Source organism: Rhopalosiphum padi, unplaced genomic scaffold (genome assembly GCF_020882245.1).
Source record: "Rhopalosiphum padi isolate XX-2018 unplaced genomic scaffold, ASM2088224v1 scaffold1, whole genome shotgun sequence".
Classification (NCBI taxonomy): domain Eukaryota; kingdom Metazoa; phylum Arthropoda; class Insecta; order Hemiptera; family Aphididae; genus Rhopalosiphum; species Rhopalosiphum padi.
This window is the reverse complement of record NW_026869996.1, coordinates 3,942,849-3,964,489: the sequence shown is the minus strand read 5'-3', so window position 1 is coordinate 3,964,489 and position 21,641 is coordinate 3,942,849. Positions and strand designations below refer to the sequence as shown.

At 36.7% G+C, this 21,641-nt stretch overlaps 3 protein-coding genes and 1 pseudogene across 3 annotated transcripts; 1 reads left to right on the top strand and 3 right to left on the bottom strand.

Annotated features, from left to right (window-relative positions):
• Positions 1–1,367: 1,367 nt before the first annotated feature.
• Positions 1,368–8,542, bottom strand: LOC132931328 (uncharacterized). The gene is made up of 2 exons (XM_060997384.1): positions 8,269–8,542; positions 1,368–2,564 (listed from the first exon to the last, which is right to left on the bottom strand). Exon 2 carries the CDS (start codon positions 2,545–2,547, stop codon positions 1,732–1,734), a length of 816 nt encoding a protein of 271 aa, XP_060853367.1. The 5' UTR covers positions 2,548–2,564; positions 8,269–8,542; the 3' UTR covers positions 1,368–1,731.
• Positions 8,543–9,358: 816 nt separating this feature from the next.
• Positions 9,359–11,395, bottom strand: LOC132931183 (piggyBac transposable element-derived protein 3-like). The gene is made up of 3 exons (XM_060997305.1): positions 11,276–11,395; positions 10,184–11,202; positions 9,359–10,133 (listed from the first exon to the last, which is right to left on the bottom strand). The coding sequence occupies exons 1-3, from the start codon at positions 11,393–11,395 to the stop codon at positions 9,359–9,361; spliced, it is 1,914 nt and encodes a 637-aa protein (XP_060853288.1).
• A 580-nt stretch (positions 11,396–11,975) lies between these two features.
• LOC132931182 (52 kDa repressor of the inhibitor of the protein kinase-like) lies at positions 11,976–13,479 on the bottom strand. The gene is made up of 6 exons (XM_060997304.1): positions 13,361–13,479; positions 13,071–13,284; positions 12,855–13,013; positions 12,613–12,802; positions 12,176–12,495; positions 11,976–12,089 (listed from the first exon to the last, which is right to left on the bottom strand). The coding sequence occupies exons 1-6, from the start codon at positions 13,477–13,479 to the stop codon at positions 11,976–11,978; spliced, it is 1,116 nt and encodes a 371-aa protein (XP_060853287.1).
• A 1,785-nt stretch (positions 13,480–15,264) lies between these two features.
• LOC132931181 (uncharacterized) lies at positions 15,265–20,707 on the top strand (annotated as a pseudogene).
• Positions 20,708–21,641: the final 934 nt, after the last annotated feature.

Sequence of the window (21,641 nt, the reverse complement as noted above, 5' to 3'; positions counted from 1 at the left end):
ATACTTACCTCCCTGAAGTAAGTCTTAACACTGAAATAGTGTGTGTTGTATGTAGGGATAATGCAAGAACACACGCACTTGTACCTTGTGGGCACAAAGTGTATTGTGAAGAATGTGTAAACCAGTTACTTGATAAGCGTTGTCCCCTTTCCAATATAGAATACACCTTAGCTATTCGCATTTGGGATTAGTTTTTTTTTATTTGTTATTTAAAAAAAAAGATTGTAACTAAGATATGGTTTTGTTTGTTGTTTTAACATTTTTATATTATATTGAAAAATGAAAAATAAATTTATGTTTATTCCAGAGTAAGAACTTTAATTCTCAATTGTTTTTAATGAGATACTGAACATAAAAGTCTTCAATTAAATAGGTATATTATAATTAGGGCCCGGATTCCAATGCAAAATGCATCATTTTTTGATTAATCCTAGACAATGCTTTCCAAGTTTATAATTTGATTCATGTAACAGAGACTTCAAAGGTGAAATTTTTATTTTGCATTTTTTTGCTTTTTTTTGCATATTTCAATATTTTTTCATTTTTAGAACATAGTTTAGCTTTTTTCGTTTTTAATGCATATTTGTATAATATACAAGTATAATATATAGACATTTGTCACCAGATGACATTTGTCATTTTAAATATGCTCCTATAACATCAGTGGACGTCGAACGAAGTTTTTCAACATATAAAAATATTCTTTCGGACAACAGAAGATCGTTGGTGTTTGAAAATATTAAACAATATATTATTGTTCAATGCAATGCTGAACATTTTATAGGTAAAATAGCTTAACGTAGAATTTAACATAATCTTAAGTGTATATTTTGGTATGTTTAGAATGAATAATATTTCCCCTAAAACGGCCAAAACATGCGTGTCAACATCATATCAGTCAATATTTCAAATTTTCAGTTTTTTTTTAATAAAATAATTATTATGTCATTTATAAATTACAATTTGTATAAAAAAATATATATGGCATTTTTAAGGTCATTTTTGTGGTAAATTGTATTTTTTAAGTGCATTTTTAAGGTCATTTTTGTGGTAAAATGCATTTTTTAAGGGCATTTTTGGCTATTTTTTAGAGCATATCTGTATGGTTTGACGCGTACCTACGATTGTCACTGTGTGATGGTGAGGTAGCGTCGGATGGTGATTGAACGGCACACGGGAGGAGCACGGGGGAAAGATGAATAAATAAAAAACACAAGTCTTCGGGGTATTACGGGGCTTTATATGTAGGCGAAGAGCAATCACACAAATAAAGTGGTAAAAAAACAAATGTAAAAAAAAACAAGGGTGTTGAGCACAGTACGGCGAAAAAAAAGGTCTGTCGCGTACGGTGCGGTGGAAAATGACTGGTTTTTGTCTAGGGCCGGTTCACGGTCGCGGCGGGTCCGACGTTCCGATGCGGATCGTCGCGCGTCGGCGTCGTCCGTCGTCAACTTGTGGTTGAGAGAGGGCTTCCGGCGAGGCTATTCACGCAAATGCCGTTCGAATTCAAACGGTGTTTGCGCGGGGCCGCGTCATACTCCCCCCCCCAAACCACCAGTGACGGCGGTTGTCCGGCCGCATCCGGTGGCTGTGTGGGTGGTTGTGTGGGTGGCTGTGTGGGTGGTTGGGTGGTTGGGGTAGATAGGTTCCGGAGGAGGGGTATTCCGGCTGGGTGCAGCGGTCTCACTCCGGCCTGTCTAGTCCTGTTGTGGTGGCGTCGTGGGGGCGGGGTTAGTTCTGGAACACGGTTTCCATGTCCACGTCGTCTGGTGGACCGACATCCATGTCGCACAGCAGCTCCGCCTCCTCATCCGGCGATATTTCCATATCGGCCGGTTTTGGGGAGTCGGTGGCTGGCTGCTCCGTGGCCTCGGCTTGTCCGGTAGGTATTACTACCTCCGGTGCCTCGGTCTCGGGGACAGGTTTGTCGGTCGCCTCCAGTGACCTTGGACATGTTGCCGGTTCTGGGGTTGTGGACGCCGGTTTCTCCAGGCGGAATTGCTGAGAGGAGGTGGGGTCGGCAGGCTTCTTCTTGTCCACAAATTTCCGCTTCCTTGCGATGCTCCGGCGCTGCCGCGACGACATCGGCGTTACCGTTTTCGGCTTTGCTGTTTTAGCCTCATCTGTGATCGGCGCGGGCGGTTTCGTCGATGTCCTCGGTCGTGGGACCGGTGCTGCCATGAGTGGTTGCGGGGGTGGGCGGATCAGCCGTGCGGACTGCGGCATCGGGGGCGGTCGCGGTGTGCCAGCCGGCTGTACGTGCCGTCTAGGGCTCCGGGACCTGTCGGTCACCGCGGGTGTCGGACCCACGTCGGTCGCCTTGCGGAAGACCGACGTGCGGTCGTCCCACCCGCGGGTGTAGGCTGCCCACAGTACCGGGTCCCGGCGTAGCTCTGCCGTGGACATCCGGCGCACCCGTGCTGCCGTAGTCGCATGGGCGGCTGCCTCCGCGGTAGCTACCTTCAGTAACTGCTGGGTGCGTTCCAGCAGTTCTGCGGCTTGCTGTAGGGGGGTGGTGGTTGCTGTTGACTGTGGCTTTGTATTCATCCTTGTGCTGTTGTCGACTGTTTGTGGGTGATGAAAACAAAATAAAATAACCAATAATTAGCGTTACCTGCCGTTATTGTTTTGTGGTGGTGTTGGGGTGTGGGTGGGTTGTGGTTGGCGCGCGTTTCAGACATGACACGTGAATTTTGCGCGGTGGTTGTTGGTCCGTGAGGAATACACCTTTTCCTACGCGTTTGTGTAGTCTTACCGGTCCCCACCATTTTGGTGCGAAACCGGCGTGAAATTTGTCGTGCGCTTTTGACAGGTGATGCGCTTTGTAGTAAACGACGTCACCTGTTTTATATGTGGGTTGCGTCTGGCCACCGGTTACCGGTGGTATGTCCAGTACGTCTTTCTCACGCTTTTCCCTCTCCCTATTTATGTGTTCGATCGGGTCGGCAGTTGTCCTACTCAGGGCCCAATCACCCGGTCGTTTGCCCTCTCTGCCGAGGACGAGTACCGAGGGGGGGTATCCTGTTTGGACGTTGCGTCTATTCCTGATCGAAAATAATATAGGGGGAATTTTGGTGTCCCATGTGTTATGGTTACCGTTGGTGAGTAAAGCGCGTAGACCTTTTTTTATGTAATGGTTGCGCCGTTCGACGGGGTTGGCCCTCGGGTGATATACCGGAGTTGTCCAGCCCTCGGCTCCCCACCGTTCGATCGCGTTGCGCATATCGTTTGCTACGAACTGGGGGCCGTTGTCGCTTAGGCACACACGGGGGTAACCGTAACGTGAAAAAAATTCTCTTTCGAGCGTTTCGGTTATTGTTTTTGTAGTGGCTGTACCTAGGGGGTATGCCTCGGTCCACCTACTAAACATATCCGTGGCAACCAGTAAATATTGTTTTCCCCTACTCGTGCGCGGGTAGGGGCCCATGAGGTCTATGCTGATTACCTCCCAGGGGTGGCGGGGTGTTCTGGCGGTCATTGGGTCATCTGCGCGCGCGTTTAGGGGTTTGGTGCACGCGCATATGTGACAAGACTTGACATACAGTCGGATGTCGTTCTTTTGACCTTTCCAGTAAAAGCGCTGTTTTATCGCCCTGTATGTTTCTTTCCAGCCTGGGTGGTTTGCTAGGACGTGATCGTGGTATGTCCAAATCACGTTCTGTATTTTTTGTCGTGGTATAATGACGGGTGTGTGGTCGCGCAAATTTATTCGCAGGAGGCCGTCGGTAAGAACGTATTTGTTCTTTTTTTCCGCGGCTTGCCTGGTATTGCGCGCCGGCGTGTCCGGTGTACCGTTGTCAATTATGTCACGTGTGTCGGGGTCATTGGACTGCCACGTCACGAGCGTAGCGTGTGTTATGGTGGGCTCGCTGGTGGTGTTGCCCGGGTCCGTAGTGGCGAACAGGTTGTCGGCCGGCGTGCTAGTAGTGGTGGTGATTTGGGTGATGGGTACTCCTACTAGCCGTTCCTCGAGGTGATCCTCGTCTACGGGGGGTCCTGGGGCTGGGTTGCGTGACAGCATGTCCGGCGCTTCGTTTTGTACGCCGGGCACGTGAGTGGTTTTGAAATCCAGGTTGGCCAGCTGTAGTGCCCACCTGGTCAACTTGGAGTTGGTGTTTTTGGCTCGGTGGAGCCAAGTGAGGGCGGAGTTGTCTGTGAATAGGTCAAAGTGACGGGCTTCTAAGTAAGGTCTAAACTTGTCGGTCGCCCAGATTATCGCGAGGCACTCGCGTTCGACCGCGGCGTACCTAGTCTGCGTGTCACTAAACTTTTTGCTCGCGTAGGCGATTATCCGTCTTTCCTCAGGTCTGTCACCCCGTTGGAAAAGAACGGCACCTGCTCCTATTTCGCTAGCATCGGTTTGTAGGCAGAACGGTTTTCCGTAATCTGGTGTCGACAGTTTTGGCGAATCGTACAGTGCGCGTTTTATTTTCATAAATGCCGCCTGTTCCGTTTCGGTCCACGACCACTTAGTCCCTTGTTTGAGCCTATCCGTTAGGGGTGCTATGGTGTCCGCGTAGTTGTCAACAAACTGGCTGTACCAGTTGCAGACGCCCAGGAATTTCCGTAGGTCCCTTATTTTAGTGGGTGTGGGGAAGTTCATAATGCAATCTAGTTTCTCCGGTTGTTTGTCTATGCCGTCGGAGGTGACTAGGTGTCCGAGAAATGAGATTTCGGTTGCTCCGAAACTGCATTTCTCGGTGTTGCATGTCAGCCCGTGTCTCTGTAGACGTTCCAAAACTTTGTCTAGGTGGCACTGGTGTTCGTCTGTGGTGTTCGAAAACACCACTATGTCGTCAAGGTAGACACGTACGAAGTCGTCCAGATACCCCCTCAAAACTTCGTTCATTAGTCGTACAAAGGTCATGGGGCTGTTTTTGAGGCCGAAGGGAAGTACTCGAAACTGATATAGACCCCGACTCGTCCGGAATGCCGTGTATTTTCGAGCATTCTGGTTAAGTGGTACTTGCCAGTATCCAGACTTAAGGTCCAAAATGCTGAAAATTTTGGCACCTCGCATTTGACGAATCAAAGTATTGAGGTCCGGCATCGGGTAAGCGTCGGACTCAGTGACATCATTGAGCCGTCTATAGTCTATGCACAGTCGGGGCGAGCCGTCTTTCTTTTTAGCTAAGACGACGGGTGCGGCCCACGGGGAGGTGCTTTGTTCTACGAGTCCCTGTTGTTCCATATCCCGTATCATGTTGTCTATTGTGGCCTGTTTTGTGTGTGGATAGGGGTATGGTTTGAGCGCTATTGGTGTTTGGTTTTTAAGGAGAATGTCGTGTTCGATTAATCTGGTGCGACCTACTCTACCGCTGAAAACGTCCGGGTAGTTGCGAATTACGTCGGTGATTTTCGCGCGTGTGTGTGGGTCACCGTGTATTAACAGATTATCGGTGTCTGGTGTAAGGCGGTGTGTGGTGGTCCGGCCCTTCCAGCACGCCGTTGTTCTCCTATGTGAACCTAAGTGTATAGTGCTCGTGGTGTAGTCCCAGGTGACTTCGTTGGTTACCAGGAAGTCGTGTCCTAGGAGCATGTCGCAGTATAAATTTTCCAGAATGGCTGCGGTGAAAGTGACCGTAAGGTCTCCTATTCTGGCTTCGAATGTGGCGGTACCACTTGTTACTGTGGTGTGTCCGTCCGCCATTCGTACGTGGGTGGGTTGTCCGTGTTGTGGTGTGCCATGTGTGTGTGCAATGTTCGGGCTTACATATGATTTTTGTGCTTGTGAGTCGAGTAGTGCTGTTACGAAACCTGACCTAAATTCGAGCTCGACCGCTGGGGTCGGAATTTTGTCGGGGCATGTTCGTTTAACACTATTCGACATCGGGTGTGTGTAGTAGCGGGATAACTGGTTCTTAACCGCGATTTCGGAGTCCATGGTGGCGGTTTGCACCGCCATTACCATGGCATCCGTTTCGGTTACCTCTGTGCTACGTATACATTCCGATGGTGCACGTGTAAATTTCGTAGTGGGGGTCGTGGTGAGTGGTGATGATGACCTACTACTTGGAGAAATTTCAGGTGTGTGGACGGGTGATATATGTGAAAACGCCGAGCGTGTCGATGCGCGTTCGATGGTTATATCCCCGTCGATAATGCCGAAGGCTGGTGTTGATGGCGTGTGTGAGTGTGTGTGTGTAGGAGAGGCGGCGGTGCGGACAACTGTCCGCCGACTCACCTGGCGTTTCCCGAAGCCGGCGCGTTCGCGGGGCAGTCACTGTTCCAGTGCGGCCCTCCACAGTACCGGCACGGGTCGCGCGGTAGCGGCCTTCCGGCCGTACCGTCCCGTGTTCGCGGTGTGTGTGGTGGTCGCGGAGCGCGTGACTGTCCGCCTCTGTCGCGTTCCGGTTTCGTTAACGCTTGTGTGGGCGGGTGATCTGGTGTGTCCATAATCGCCGCGATTTGTCGGAGGTCCGCAAATGTGTTGGGGCGTTGCAGTCGTATATGCGTACGGTACTCACTGTGCGTTAATCCGACTATCGTATGTACTAGCTGTGGTTCAGCTAGCACCGGGACTTGCCCGTTGTTGATGCGGCGCGCGAGTTGGTTTTTTGTTGTGAAAAACTCCGTAAGCGACTGTGTTGGTGATTGCCGGACGGACACTATCTCCGTCTGCAGCCGGGACTGAATGTCCATGTTGTTGAACTTTTGTAAAAAGTCCGCACGGAATTCGTCCCAGGTGTAGTCCAGTATCCTGACGGTGTTCCACCAGGTACTGGCTGCACCCTTTAGCTGAGGTTCGATAATGTTTGTCCAGCCCGTCCTATCTATATGCGTTCTATATAAGGTCGCTTCGACCTTATGTATAAACCGTACCGGGTCCTCGGGTGTCGTTCCGTGGAACTCCGGCAGTGAGTATCTCACTGTGCGTACATCGTCATACGGTATCAGTGATGATTGTGTCATATAGGTATGCGGGTGGGCGGTGGTGTGGGGTGTATACGACGCGTTATCGAAGTGCACGGAGCGGTCTGCGCGGTGGTCGCCCACGGCCGGTGACTCGCGTGCCGCGGGACCCCTCGCTCCGTATTCCGTGCTGTTCGCTGCGTGTATGTGTGTGTGGTGGTGCGCGTTATCGGTCGGCGGCGACTCCGGTATGTTCCGGTGTTGCCCCGATGACATTGCGCGTTGAGGGCGGGTCGGTGCGGAGACCTCCGGTTGTGGATCCGGTGTCGGGCGCGACATACCCATCTCTAGGCGACGCATTGTCTCCGCTATCCGGCGTTGGTCTTCGCTGAAGCGGGCCATGCAGTCTTCGAGCATGGCTAGTCGGGCTTCCAAGCTGTGCCTGTGCGGCGCGCTTTCCGCCGACTGCCGCACCTCTTGTGTTATACCCTGGACTGCCTGTACGAGGTCCGTGGCATTTTGTGTGGTATATGGTGATGGGGGTAGTGCGTGTGTGGGGCGTGACGTATCCAACGGCTCTTGGGTGGGTATACGGCCGCCCGTGCTCGGCTCGGGTTGCCCGGCGTCGTATGCCTGGCTTACGTCCGAGTCGAGTCCGGTTGGCCCAGTGGTATTCGTGGGCTGAAACCGGACGGAATTTGCCTGTATACCCATATCCGCAAAGTATTGAGCTAAACGGATTTCGAGTGCGTCTTTCGCGCCTCCTTCCGTTAGCCCGCGTTGGCCACATTCGTACCGTAGCTCCGCAGCGGTCAACTCATTCATATATTTTCCTGCCATGACGTCCGGTAGTTTGTCCGGTGTTATGTTCAAGGAAAATATACAAGTGTCGGTGATATCGTTGGAAGCGGGTATCGCGTTCTTCCGATCCGTGTTGACCGCGTATCGGCAAATCTATTTGCGTACGTATGTAGGTCAGTGGGTCGTTGACCGTTGGTGTTGTGTGTGCGGGGTGATCACAATAACCGGTTTCCGGATTGTGGTGTCGCGGCTGCGCGTGTGTGCGTATTCCTGTCGACTATTTTGGTTCGGGACGGCGGCGGCGGTCCGGTTTTGTGGTGACGCTGGGCGGGTGGTGGTGCTGGCGGGGTGTGTATACCTTATCGCGCTCTAGCGGTCCTACCAATCCTATTCCCCGTGTGTTTGCGGTGTCGCGCGCGGTGAAGTCGGTGCGTCCGTAAATCAGGCGGCGCGGCTATCGTTACGTTCTTTATGGTTATGTTACGTAACGCCGGTTTTTCCGTTATAGCTCGCAAACCACGTTTTTGTCGTGTGGTGTCGGGATACGTTTTGCGAGTCGCAAAATGGGGTGTTGGTGGCGGTAGTATAGTGGTAAGTATCATATATTTCACTTACCGGTGATTCCAGTTCGGGGAGCCAATTTGACGCGTACCTACGATTGTCACTGTGTGATGGTGAGGTAGCGTCGGATGGTGATTGAACGGCACACGGGAGGAGCACGGGGGAAAGATGAATAAATAAAAAACACAAGTCTTCGGGGTATTACGGGGCTTTATTTGTAGGCGAAGAGCAATCACACAAATAAAGTGGTAAAAAAACAAATGTAAAAAAAAACAAGGGTGTTGAGCACAGTACGGCGAAAAAAAAGGTCTGTCGCGTACGGTGCGGTGGAAAATGACTGGTTTTTGTCTAGGGCCGGTTCACGGTCGCGGCGGGTCCGACGTTCCGATGCGGATCGTCGCGCGTCGGCGTCGTCCGTCGTCAACTTGTGGTTGAGAGAGGGCTTCCGGCGAGGCTATTCACGCAAATGCCGTTCGAATTCAAACGGTGTTTGCGCGGGGCCGCGTCAGGTTTTAAGTGCATTTAAATCCGGGCCCTAATTATAATGTTGATAATACTAAGTTATCAGAAAAACATAACAAAAATATTTATTAACATGTTGAACGCTATAAGACCCAAAGTGAAATTTAACTGGTTGTTGTATTCGCCACCATGGAGCTATTTTGGCAATTTACTTAAAACATTTTTGAAAAAAAATATAATAATTGAAATGACTTGAAATTTTAAATGGCTTACTTATAAAGTTATAAAGTTAATTATATTTTCAAATCAAATATGAATGAAATACCAAAATTAATTTTGAGGTGATCCACTAAATGATTATTTTATTACTGTTATCCTGAGACCCAATATAAAAATCTTCATGAATAAGATCATATATTGGATCTCAGCAGTTTGTTTTTTTTTTAAATATCTTAAATAATCAATTGCATGAATGTTACTAATCCCACTTATAAATTAATTGAAATTAATACTTATATGTATATATATCATGTAATTTTAAAATTTATATAATATTTATTGATGAAAAGCAATATTATAAAATGAAATTATAAATAAGTACATGATTATATTTTTTGAATACAAATTAAATTAAAAAAAAAAAAAAAATCTAAAATAATAATAAAAAATAAAACAAATTCAGTTAGGTATAATGAAATAAATCGAAGCAATTTCTTTCTTTATTACAACATAAAAAAACATCGCATTTAGTACACTTAGCGAATGATTGAAATTTACATTTTGGTAGTTTACATACTCGTCGAATTTTCTCAAATTGTATTCTGTGTTGATGCCCATCCAAACGTATTTGGGTTGATGGAATAATTGCAGTTGGTGTCCTTTTTTTTCTTTTTTCAAGCTCCTCCAGCATTTGTTTTTCCAACGATTCCTTTGTTTTTCTGCCTTTTTTTTTTATTTCCATTTCTGTTTGACAAAGTTCCACAGCTAATTGCTCTCGAAATTGAGCTAGTTTCATTGGTTTTTTTGTAATTTTTTTATACAACATCCACGCGTTTACAATCGACATATCAACCAAATGGTAAAAAAATTTCATGTACCATTTCTTAGACCTCATTATTATTCTATAGCGCCCAATCATAGAATCCATAAGGTCAACCCCACCCATATGTTTATTGTAAACTTCAATGATTTTCGGCCTAGGTACAATAACGGTGGTCTTTTTTTTTTTGTCAAATCTACTCACTACATTTTTTTCGAGTTCACCTACAAAAGTTGAGGATACGTGTACTACCTTGTTGTCTTTCCATGCAACAGCTGAAATAGGGACATCTTCAACCACTGTGAAACACTCTTCAGAATATCCACGATCTTTTTTCATCAATAAACGATCATCTGTCAAACAGACGTTTGGAAAACGATTACGTCTAAATGTGCCAACTGTGTGAATGCCTTTTTTTCTAGATATATCATAACTGGTAATGAGGTATAGTAATTATCGAAAAATAACTTATGGTGCACATTTTCCGGCACCATTCTAGTCATTCTCACAACAATGTTGCCTGTAGCTCCAAAATCTGGTTCATTGTGTATAATTCGTTCGTCTTCCTTATTTTCATTTCCCGTGTAAATTTCAAAGTTATAACCGTAGCCAGAAACACCACATAAAACAAATAATTTGTACCCCCATTTATGAGGCTTCAGAGGGAGATACTGTTTGAGATATGATACAGCTTTAGTTGGACACAATTGCTCATCTAATGATAAGTTTTCTTCGATAGGTACAGAACTAAACTTTTTATTGAGTGTGTCAATAAGTGGCCGAACTTTAAAAACCCTGTCACGATTTGGATTATCTCTAGGTAAATCTAAAGTGTTGTCGTTAAAATGCATATACCGCCTAATATTTTCAAACACATTTACACTCATGCAATTTCTTATTATTTTATTATGAGTATTTTCTGACCAATATGACCTCGTATTTGGTAGATGGACGATTGACATCATTGTAATTATGCCCAAAAAATGTCGTACGTCGTTTATCGTTATTTTATTTAGTTTTTCGGGATTTTGTTGAGTACTATAAAGTGTAGACTGTTCGGCAATATGTGCTAATAACTCGTTATCAAAAAAATAAGAAAAAAATTCTTTAGGTGATTTCATTTCTTTTATTTCGTCAGGCATTGGCTTTTCCCCAAAAAATTTTATAAACTCGGGATTCTGTGAAAAATTTCCTTTTCTCCAAATCGGGTCCACCTTTTTTATTTTTGGTATATTTTTTGTTTTAGGATTATTAGAAGCAATTAGTTTTCTTGTGGATCTACGGTTTCTACTTATAGGTATTTGTGAAACAAATGACGAAGATGGTGAAACAGATTCTGTTGGCAAAGATTGTACATCTAATGGAATTTGAATGACAATAGGGGATTGTGACGTTTTTTCTTCAGAAAAATACACGGGATAATTCAGTATATTATCAGCATCGTCTAAAGTTTCATTTAAAATGCGGTCGTCATTTTCAAATAATTCCTAATTATAAAATAAAAAATCCTAAATTTAATAAAATACTAATACCTCATAAAAATAATAATAAGTAACTTACGGGAAATTCAAAATTTTCGTCATCACTTAGACCAATATCAGCAAACTCATAGTCGCTTTCAATAGGTATACTTAAAATTCGTTGAATTTCTGATTCATTATTCACTAAATTATCACACATTTTGATTTTTTAAATAATAAATAATTCGAAAAAATACTTTCATAAAAATATAAAAATCGACGGAGTCGGGAGTAGTAATAACACTAATAACTATGGTACCTATATTGCATGGAAGTGCACCAATGCATTAGAACAAAATACGTAATTTTACAGTATTCAATATAAAATTATTATCTTGGTATTTGTATAATCATAAATAATAATAGATATGAAGTATGATGATATTTTTTTGGATTTCCCATCGATTTTATTTTCGTCACAACACACATTACAACATTGACAGATAACGGATATTTCATAACGTTACTCGGTGGATTTTATTTTAGGTATATGGAATACGTAATACACTCTAGCGGTGAAATTCAATTTTAAACTTCTTCATCATATTATAGATTTTATTTATCAATATAATTATTATCAATAAAAATCATATTACGCTTACTATAACCATTGAAACAACGCAGTGCACCAGTGCCCTTGCATGCAGTGAAGGGTTAATAACTCAACACATGTAAATATAATCATTCTATATTATATAACATTATACATTTACAAATATGTTTTAAAATGTTTTAATATTTTACAATATTATATCCAGATTCCTAGGCTTTTTGGCAAGCTCATCAATGACCTCTTCATTTGAAAATATAATATCATTATGAATTGCCAACATTGCCAGACCATTAAGTCTTTTCTACAAAAAAAAAAATAAAACATTTTTCTCATTAGATATTATGAAAATGTATTAAGCACAGGTGCACAGCTATTATAATTACTAACCTCGGACATAGTGTTTCGAAGATACGTTTTTATCCTTTTAAGACTGGAAAACATTCTTTCAGGCGTACTTGTCGAAACAGGAAGTGTGCATAGTATTTTTAAAATAAAATGCACATTTGGATAAATATTGGCATTACACACATGTAATGCTTCAATTGCAGTTTTCGGAATATTGTTTATTCGCTCAAGTTTTATCTTCCACAATTTCAATTCTGCAATTGAGTTGTTCACATCCAAAGAAGGTGAATAAAATTCAAGTAATTTTCTAAATGATACCTCCTCATTAGAAGTTAAAGTATAAGAAAATAGACTTTGAAATCCTATAAAATATGACATAAATACATTATACATAAACCGTTAAAGGTTGATTTTAATAATATAGATTGATTATATGAATATTTTATTTCAGTGATTTGTTTTTAATTTAATATAGGTACCTTTAAAAATTTCAGAATGTATTGAAAATCTTTCTCCTAGTTGTTGTAAAAAAAAGTCCAGGTAGGGTATAAATACTGACACTTTGTGGTATTCTTCAACACTTAAATTGGGATCTGGAGTTGCTCGATTTACTTGTCGTTTAGATATTCTTTTAGTACTCAAGTCTATATCTTTAATTACTGACATCTCCTATTACAAATGTAAATTCATATAATAATATACTTTATATTAGTATACTTACTTTTGCATGCAAAAACAATTTGTGGAATTCAGTATCACAATTTAATCTGATATTTTTTAATACATTTATAATATCTTCAGCAAGGCTTACTGCTTCTTTCAAATCAATTTGTTCTTTTTGTAGCAACTTACACAATGGTAAACCAAAAGAAAAAACCAACTGAAAAAATATTTTATTATTAAATAAAATAAATTATATTTATTAATTACTATTTACTTGTATAACTTGTAAGGATATAAGAAATTCTGAATCAATAGCTTTTAATAGTATATTAGCTTCCGTTGATGTGGAATCATTCCAATTAGAAATATTTTCTAACGATTCAACTACAAATACAAATAGTTCAATGAAATCTGTTACCGCATCATAACGCTGCACCCATCGTGTAGCACATAATCTTTTTAAAGTTTTAACCTTAGGATCTTCATTACTATTTTCAATGTTGGTTAAAAGAACATTTTGGCGTTTTGGTGTATTAAAGAAAACATAGTACTTTTCGATAATACCTAAGCAGTTTCTGATTGGTTGAATTCCACTTGCAGTTGATCATAGGCGCGCGCACGGGGTATGCAGGGTATGCTCTTGCATACCCTGCAACCAGACGCTTAAGGCACATGAACGTCATGAACAATGTCTCAGTTCATAATTTAAACTGGATTTTTATAAAATAGTAATGCGATATCGATATGGAATAGGGACTTGTTTTTAAATTAATTTAGGACGGTTCTCAATAATTTAAGGAAATATGGGTTTTATTTTTAGTGTAGGTATTTACTATTTATATGTCCCAAGAAATGACAGCGATTACATGTATTCTTTAATTTGACGATATCTAAATACTGATAATAATTAATATAATATAGTAGTTAAAGTAGTTGATACTAAAATAATAATATTATTATTAAATTATTTGATAATCTATTCTGTGCCAATATAATCACTTGTATGGCTATCTATAATTTAGATATCTGTAACCACTGACCACTACTGACTATTGAACACTGATAATAATATCTTTACCGCGCATTTATAATCAAATTGCGTATCCTACCGGGGCACCGACTTTTAACTTATCGTAGTATCGTGCGTTTGTGTACTAAGTTGTTTAATTTGTTCTACGTTCTACGTATTATTGTTACAACTCAATCGAATATTTTTATTTATTTACGATTTTTTTTCTATCTACTGTGGTTTGTGCTAAAATTTAAATGTCGAGTTCAAAAATTAAGCAATTAAGTGGTAGCGCGAAACGCAAAAAAGCTGCTATCATAAATGACGAGAAAAATAAAATGTGAGGTGCAATGGACAAATTTATATTAAAGTGCGATACAAATAATGGTAAGTACAGTGATTAACTTACTTATATATTTAACTTTTATTTTAGAAATCTATACTTATATATATATTAATATATTTAGAAATCTATACTTAAATAACAGATTATCAAGTACATGATTACTATAAAATCTTATTGGTGGTTTTAAAGGTATTTTAAAATATTAAAACAAATTGACTTAATTAGTGATTCATATTTTTGTATTACAGATGGTGAAGGTTTGGATCACACTACGCTTGTAGAAGCAGATTTTAATGATCTAAGTCAAAGTAAAAAAAAAAAATATGGCATAAAACTTAATAATTATATTATTAAGACAATTTATATTGTACACAGGTGAAGGTGATGCATCATTGAGTGTTGAAAAATCAACATCCAAAATAATTTATGATGAATCTAAAGCAACTATTAATGATATAAGTCAAAGTAAAAAAAAATATATTGCAAAAAACTTAAATAATTATAATATTATTAAGACAATTTATATTTTACATAGGTGAAGGTAATGCATCAGTTGATGCCATACGAAATAATAATAATAATAATGCATCAGTTGATGATTTTGAAGGTATGTATATTGTACATAGGTAATATTATAATGACAAGAATATTAAAACATAGTCTATTTAATTGAGTATTTTTTTTCTAATACATATTTGTTATTTTTATAATGCAGATAGAAGGTTGTAGATATTTAGTAGGTATTTTAATTTTAATTAATAGGCTATTAATGTGTTGACTACCATATGTTTTCCAAATTTTTGTTTATAATAATAATAATATTAAAAACCACTACAGTCTACATGAGTGAATATGAAATCCAAACGCGCATTATAGTTGTATCCGCGTCTACATCACCTATAACAGTACCATAATATAATCCGTCATAGATAGAACAATTTGTTTTTTGTCAACTGTTGATTCTGTTAGTGTTTTTAGAATTATAATGGAATTTGAAAATTATTATTACGTAAAGAGTGGTCGAGGAAGACTGAACGATGTAACGTAAGTACTAAGTACCTTTATACTCTTTTATAATTAATTTATACTTATTATATAATTTCAACTGTGGTGATGGATTTAGAAGGTACCAAAACTGGGTACCGAGTTTAGATAGTTTTCATATTTAATTTATCAAAAACATAACGTTATTAAGAAAATGTAATATATATTTTTTTAAACTTTATAGGTACTACAAGTGTAAATTCGCAAAAAAATTTTTTTGTAACGCATCAGTGAAGCGACTTTCTAATGGTCAAATAATTAAAAACCAAATTCATAACCACGATGTGGATTTTAATGTAGTTAGGATGGCACAGTTTAAAAAGCGATTGGAAATGAGATCTGCTACGGATTTGATTCCACTGTCTCAAATTTATAATGAGGAATCACGCAAGTAAGAACTAATTTGTTTGTTACAAAATCTTTAGATTATCTGAAAAACCATATGTAGGTTTATACCTATGTCCATATTGCAGAGACGGATTTACACAATTGTCACCCCTAGGCAAATTTTATTTTGCCGCCCCATTAAACTTATTAACGAGAAAACATATTTTTAAGTACTTATTTAACATAACTACTAAAAAAATAAATCATACATACTAATACTAAACAATAACTATTGGTTATGTTAATTAACTGTTCTAATCAAGTTAAAAATATAGTTAGGTTGTGGTAACACGTCACCACGGCAACTTAATTTAGTTATTAAATAAATTTTTTTTTTGTGTCCATCATCACGTTTTGGAGTAGCCAAGTGCTTCAATTTTCCACGAATCGCATCTAGTTGGTACTTTGGGGGGGGGGGGAATATTTTCAAGTGTTAGGAAAAACTTGCAAAAAACGTAACGGAAAAACGGGAATTAGTACGATAAACCAATTTTCTACAAAATCAAATTCGTAGCTTAAAAATAAATCTCTAAATACCTCTAAATAGGTACTTGAAATTTTCATCAAATTTTTATAATAGCGTTATTAGTTTACAATAAATTTTTTAAAATATTTCGAATTTTTTAAGCTATTTATAGACAATTTAAATTTTCGACTTCTCTAAGCTTTTTTTTTGAAATGCTCAAAAAAAAAAAAATTGGGATTCCAAAAAATCTTTAAATTTTAATATAAGGTTTATTTTTAAGTTGTACTTATTGTAGTAAAAAAAAAAATCAAAAATGGTTAGTCACAATTTTTGTTTATAAGTATTTAAAGCTCCAATGTTTACGAAATATGTAATTTATTTTCAAAATATTTCGAATATTTTCAAGGAATTTATAAGCATCTGAAATATAAGATTTTTAAAGGTTTTAAAAAAAAAAATTAAAAATTAAATTTTTTTTGCTAATTCAAAATATTTGAAAATTTAATACTTGGCCTTACAGATGAAAGAGATATTTATGTAATTTGATCCATTTTTAATCTAAATACATTTTAAAATTTTTTTTAACATGCCAATTACAAAATATAAAATATATTTTGATTTTAATAAAATATAATTTTAGTTTTCCAGAATCAGCTTCAAATTATACTAAACATTCGGCAGAGAGTTCAATGAGAAGGGCAAGAACATCATCACTTCCATTAATTCCAGATACTTTAAGTGAACTAGCCAATCAATTTATAGCTGGAGAATTAAATCGATACACTGTTAATGAAGAGCTAATTTATAAAGGTAAACTCATATTATAAATATTTGATACATATCTAAAGGAGATAAATAATTTTTATTTTTTAGGTTGTGTACAGGATACGAACGGAAAGCATTTAATTGTTTTTGCATCACGGTCACTCATAAATAATGCCCTTACTATGTGTAAGCGAGAGTTACATGCTGATGCAACTTTTAGAATAGTTCCTTCGAAGCCATTATCCTACCAACTTTTGATATTACACGTTATAATTGAAGATCATGTAAGTTATTACCTATCTACTTAATTGTATAAGTATAAACTATCAATATGTAATTAAATATTTACTTACATTGCATTATTAAATTATTTGTTTTGTATAGAGTATACCAATAGTTTATGCTTTAATGGAATCAAAAAAAAAAATGTAGTTACCAAGCAGTATTAAATTTCATCAAAGCCCAACTTCTACTAAACTTTAACCCCCGTAAAATACTCACTGATTTTGAAACTAGCTTGAGTAAAACATTGCAAGACAATTTTCCTTCTGCAAGACGCATTGGATGCTGGTTTCATCATAACCAAGTAAATAAAAATATTTTACATCACATGTTTTATAATTTAATAAATTATTAAGAAACACCCACATGTGTTGTCTCCTTCTTACAAATGCATAACGTACAAATTGTGCATCCTGAATAATCCATTTTACTCTTATTTTTCATATTGGAACAAATTAACCTATTATCAAATTCATAGCAAATTATATTATATTATATTATTATATTATAGTATTGTAACATGTACAAACAATTTGCAATTTTAAAATAGTCATAACTTGCTTTAAAATAAAAATATAAAATAAAACCTATGAGATTTACTAAACAATATAATTTTTACTTTTAAATTTGATAATAGGTTAATTTAATCTTACATTGATCATAACAATGTTAAATAAATTATTCAAAACGTACAAATTGATATGTTACACGTTTGTAAGACAGAGACAACGCATGTAGATGTAACGTCCTCTTAATAGTTCTTTAGTATCTACACAATACTGTATATTCTAATATTTTTATAATTCTTCTTATTAGGCAGTCTGGAAGAAGATGAAAAGTCTTGGGTACTTAAATTTAGTAAACGAAAATGAACATGCTTAATACATTAAGACGAATTATGGTGCTACCCTTAAAACCTAGCGATAAAATAAATCGAGACTTAAGAATTGTAAGGAGATACGCACGAAGAAATGAAGTGGATATAAATCTACTTTTTGAGTATTATGAAAGGTAAATTTTATTTAATAAAAAAAATTAATTGTTTAAATTATAATGGTGATATATACAATTTATTAGGTTTTGGATTGCCAAGATAGGATGTGATGTATTAAGTGTCCATAATCAACCAAGAAGAACAAATAATCACCTGGAATCATTTCATAACAAACTACGATATTCCTTTGCAATGGCGCACCCTAATTTGTGGATATTTCTTAGTCAGTACCTATTTTGATTTTATACCTATTTATATATTTTTTTAATTGTTATTAACATTGCCTTATTTCATTTATTATGTTATTGTTATAGATAAGTTGTGTAATTTAATGCAAAGCACTCAAATAACAATAAACCAACTGTCAAATGGACTAAATCCAACAAGGAATACCAGAGGAAAGTTTATTGCAAATAGCAAAAGAATAAAATATGCTACTCAGCAACTACAACTAGGGCTAATCAATATTGATGAATTTTTGAAACGTTGTTCCTATTCTGTGGCATCATATGAAGAAACGTTAAGAAATTTTTCCCTTCAAATACCATATGAATATGACAATGACAACGAAGAACAAATTCGAGAACAAGAAGGTAATCCACCATATGCAGAAGACATTAGACAATACACTATGTAACAGCTAAGAAGACCTAACAAATCAAATAATTTTAGTTCTAATCAATATTCTTTTTTTTTCTCTATATTTTTTTGACTCGTGCTCATGCTACATGTATAATATAACATTTATTTTTTAATACTAATATTAAATAATTTAAAATTTAAAAATAGCCAGGTTGCTAATTTTGCTTTTAAAAAATTTGATTGTACAAATATTCATCTAAATTGTGGTTTCTTATTATTTGATTTTTTTAAATGTCAAATTTTTTATAAGACATTTATTCGAAAATTAATAACAGTAGTATTTAAAAAATATTTAAAATTTAACAAGTACCTAAATAAAAATTCTCATAAAATATTTTTTAAAAGTCTATACTTTTTTAATTTAAAAGTTTTTGATGACTGAATAAATTTTATTTAACAAACATAATGAGATTTCAAAATTGTTTTAAAAATAAACTAAACGACTTTAATAAATGTTTTTACAAACAAATTATTTTATACCTCATTTACAAATTGGCTATTTTGTGATTTAAAATAGTTTATTTATGGTATTTAAAATAAAAATAAAAATATTACACCATACATGTATCGCAAGTCTCTATAAATTATATAGGTAACAAAAAAAAATTAAAAAATATTGTTTGGAACAAAAGTTGTTTAATTTGTCAGGTATTCTTGTTACACCCTATGTGTAATGTTTATACAAATTAAAAATCACCAACAAATTATAGATAATAATCAAGAAATAGAAAACGATAATGTACAAGATGAAGAAAATATTGTGGCAGGAAATGTACTGAGGGGTGAAGATTTATTTGCAGATGATGGTCCACTGTTTGAAAATATAGGTAATTATATAATATAATATTTTATATTAAGATACCTATTGAAGTAGTATTATAATAAATTAAATTTACAAAATTCCTTCCTGTTACACCTTAATTAATGTGTATACAAATTAAAAATCACCAACAAATTATAGATAATAATCAAGAAATAGAAAACGATAATGTACAAGACGAGGAAAATATTGTGACAGGAAATGTACTGAGGGGTGAAGATTTATTTGCAGATGATGTTGAAAATATAGGTAATTATATAATACAATATTTTATACTAAGTTATTAAAGTATTATAATAATTTAAATTAAAAATATCCATAATTGTTTCTTTTTATAATTTTATTACATTGTAACCTTGTAAATGAATTAATTCTAGATGAACAAAATGAAAATATTAATGAACAGGACAATAATTGTAAGTTAATAATTTATTAATATTAATCCAACAAAAACCTAACAGTAAAAAAAGTGCTAAGTTCAGACCCCCTTTAAAAATAGTCTGTCATTATAAGTATTGATACCTGCATTGCTGCCAATTATGATCTTTCTTTAAATCTTTTACTTTAATACACAAATACAGTCATGTCCAACAAATCTCTTTTAACTTTCTTTAGTGATTAACTTGCCGGTTACTTTTGATTTTATCTCATTGGCGTTGAGTTAGGTTAGGTTCAGTATACAATTGAAATACCTAGATTTCAATCGCCCACAGGTTATTTTTCTTTGAAACTAATGATATTCATAATATAACTATATGATATAACTTGGCAGGCGCACTACCACGTGCTCGAATAAATAATGAATAAATAAATATTATTCTTATGTATGACATTTATTTACATTACAGGGAATGAAGAAGATTTTATTATTGAAGAGGAATTAGATCCTGATATTGTCCGCATGATGGAAAATGAGAATAGAAGACAAATGTTGGAAATCGAAAATTTACCATATGTTCAGGTTCCATTAGTTCTTCCTCCAATTAATCCTAACTCAAATCAAATGTGCGTAGTTTGCACTATTAATGAAAAAACACATGCTTTTATACCATATGGACACAGGGCTGTGTGTGGGGATTGCCTTGAATTGTTAGAACCACAACGCTGTCCACTGTGTAACCAGGCATTTACAGCGTCTTTAAGAATTTGGTCATAATATAGCGGTGCTACCTATTTCCGATAAAAAATATAATATTATTTGAATTATTGTTCATTGTTGGACAAAAATAATATTAATTTGTTTTAATTATGTATAGGATGTATTTTGCTTGGATGATGTTTCATTTTTATTTAATTATGTTATAGCATATATTATATATATTTTATGTTAAAATATTAAAAGTTTTTATTATTTATACAGTTTAATATAATATGTAAGAATACATTTTAATCAAGGTTATTTACTATACTATTATAATATATCTATATTTGTGGAACTCGCGTCGTATGCTATCTACATGAAAAATGTATCTACCAAAATTGTGTGTTGGCGTTGTATGTTATCTACAATTTTCCACCCCGCAATTTGTAGATTGTTGGTGTCGTCTGTGCATCTAGACATTAATTAGTAATTACATTAAAGAACTCTTTTTCATGTCTTCAAAAAACTGGTCAAAAAGATTCTTTGATGCATTGAGTGAACGTCACCACTCTTCCATCAACTGCCGTTCCAATAAGTTAGTGGCACCACGTGTTTTTATGCCATATTTTATTTTGAATTAACTTTTTGGCATACTTTAGCAGTGGGTAAGACACCACATTGTTTTAAAAAATTGGTGCAAGATTCATCATTGTAAATAACATGTCTATAAAAGTCAATAAAATGTTCCATTTTGATTTAACAAAAAATAATTACATAAATAATTTAATAAAATAATTTAATTTGAAAATAATTTAAGCATACACCACTTTTACAAAAGTCATATGTCTACTAGCTATGATATGTGTAAAGTGTAGACTGTAGAGTGTATTATTGATGTTTATAATTATACGGTTACACCTTCAATATTAGTCTCCGTACAAAGTATTAAGTAGATATCAACCGAAAGGTAGATAACATATAACGTGATCAAAGTTCATGTAGATAGCAT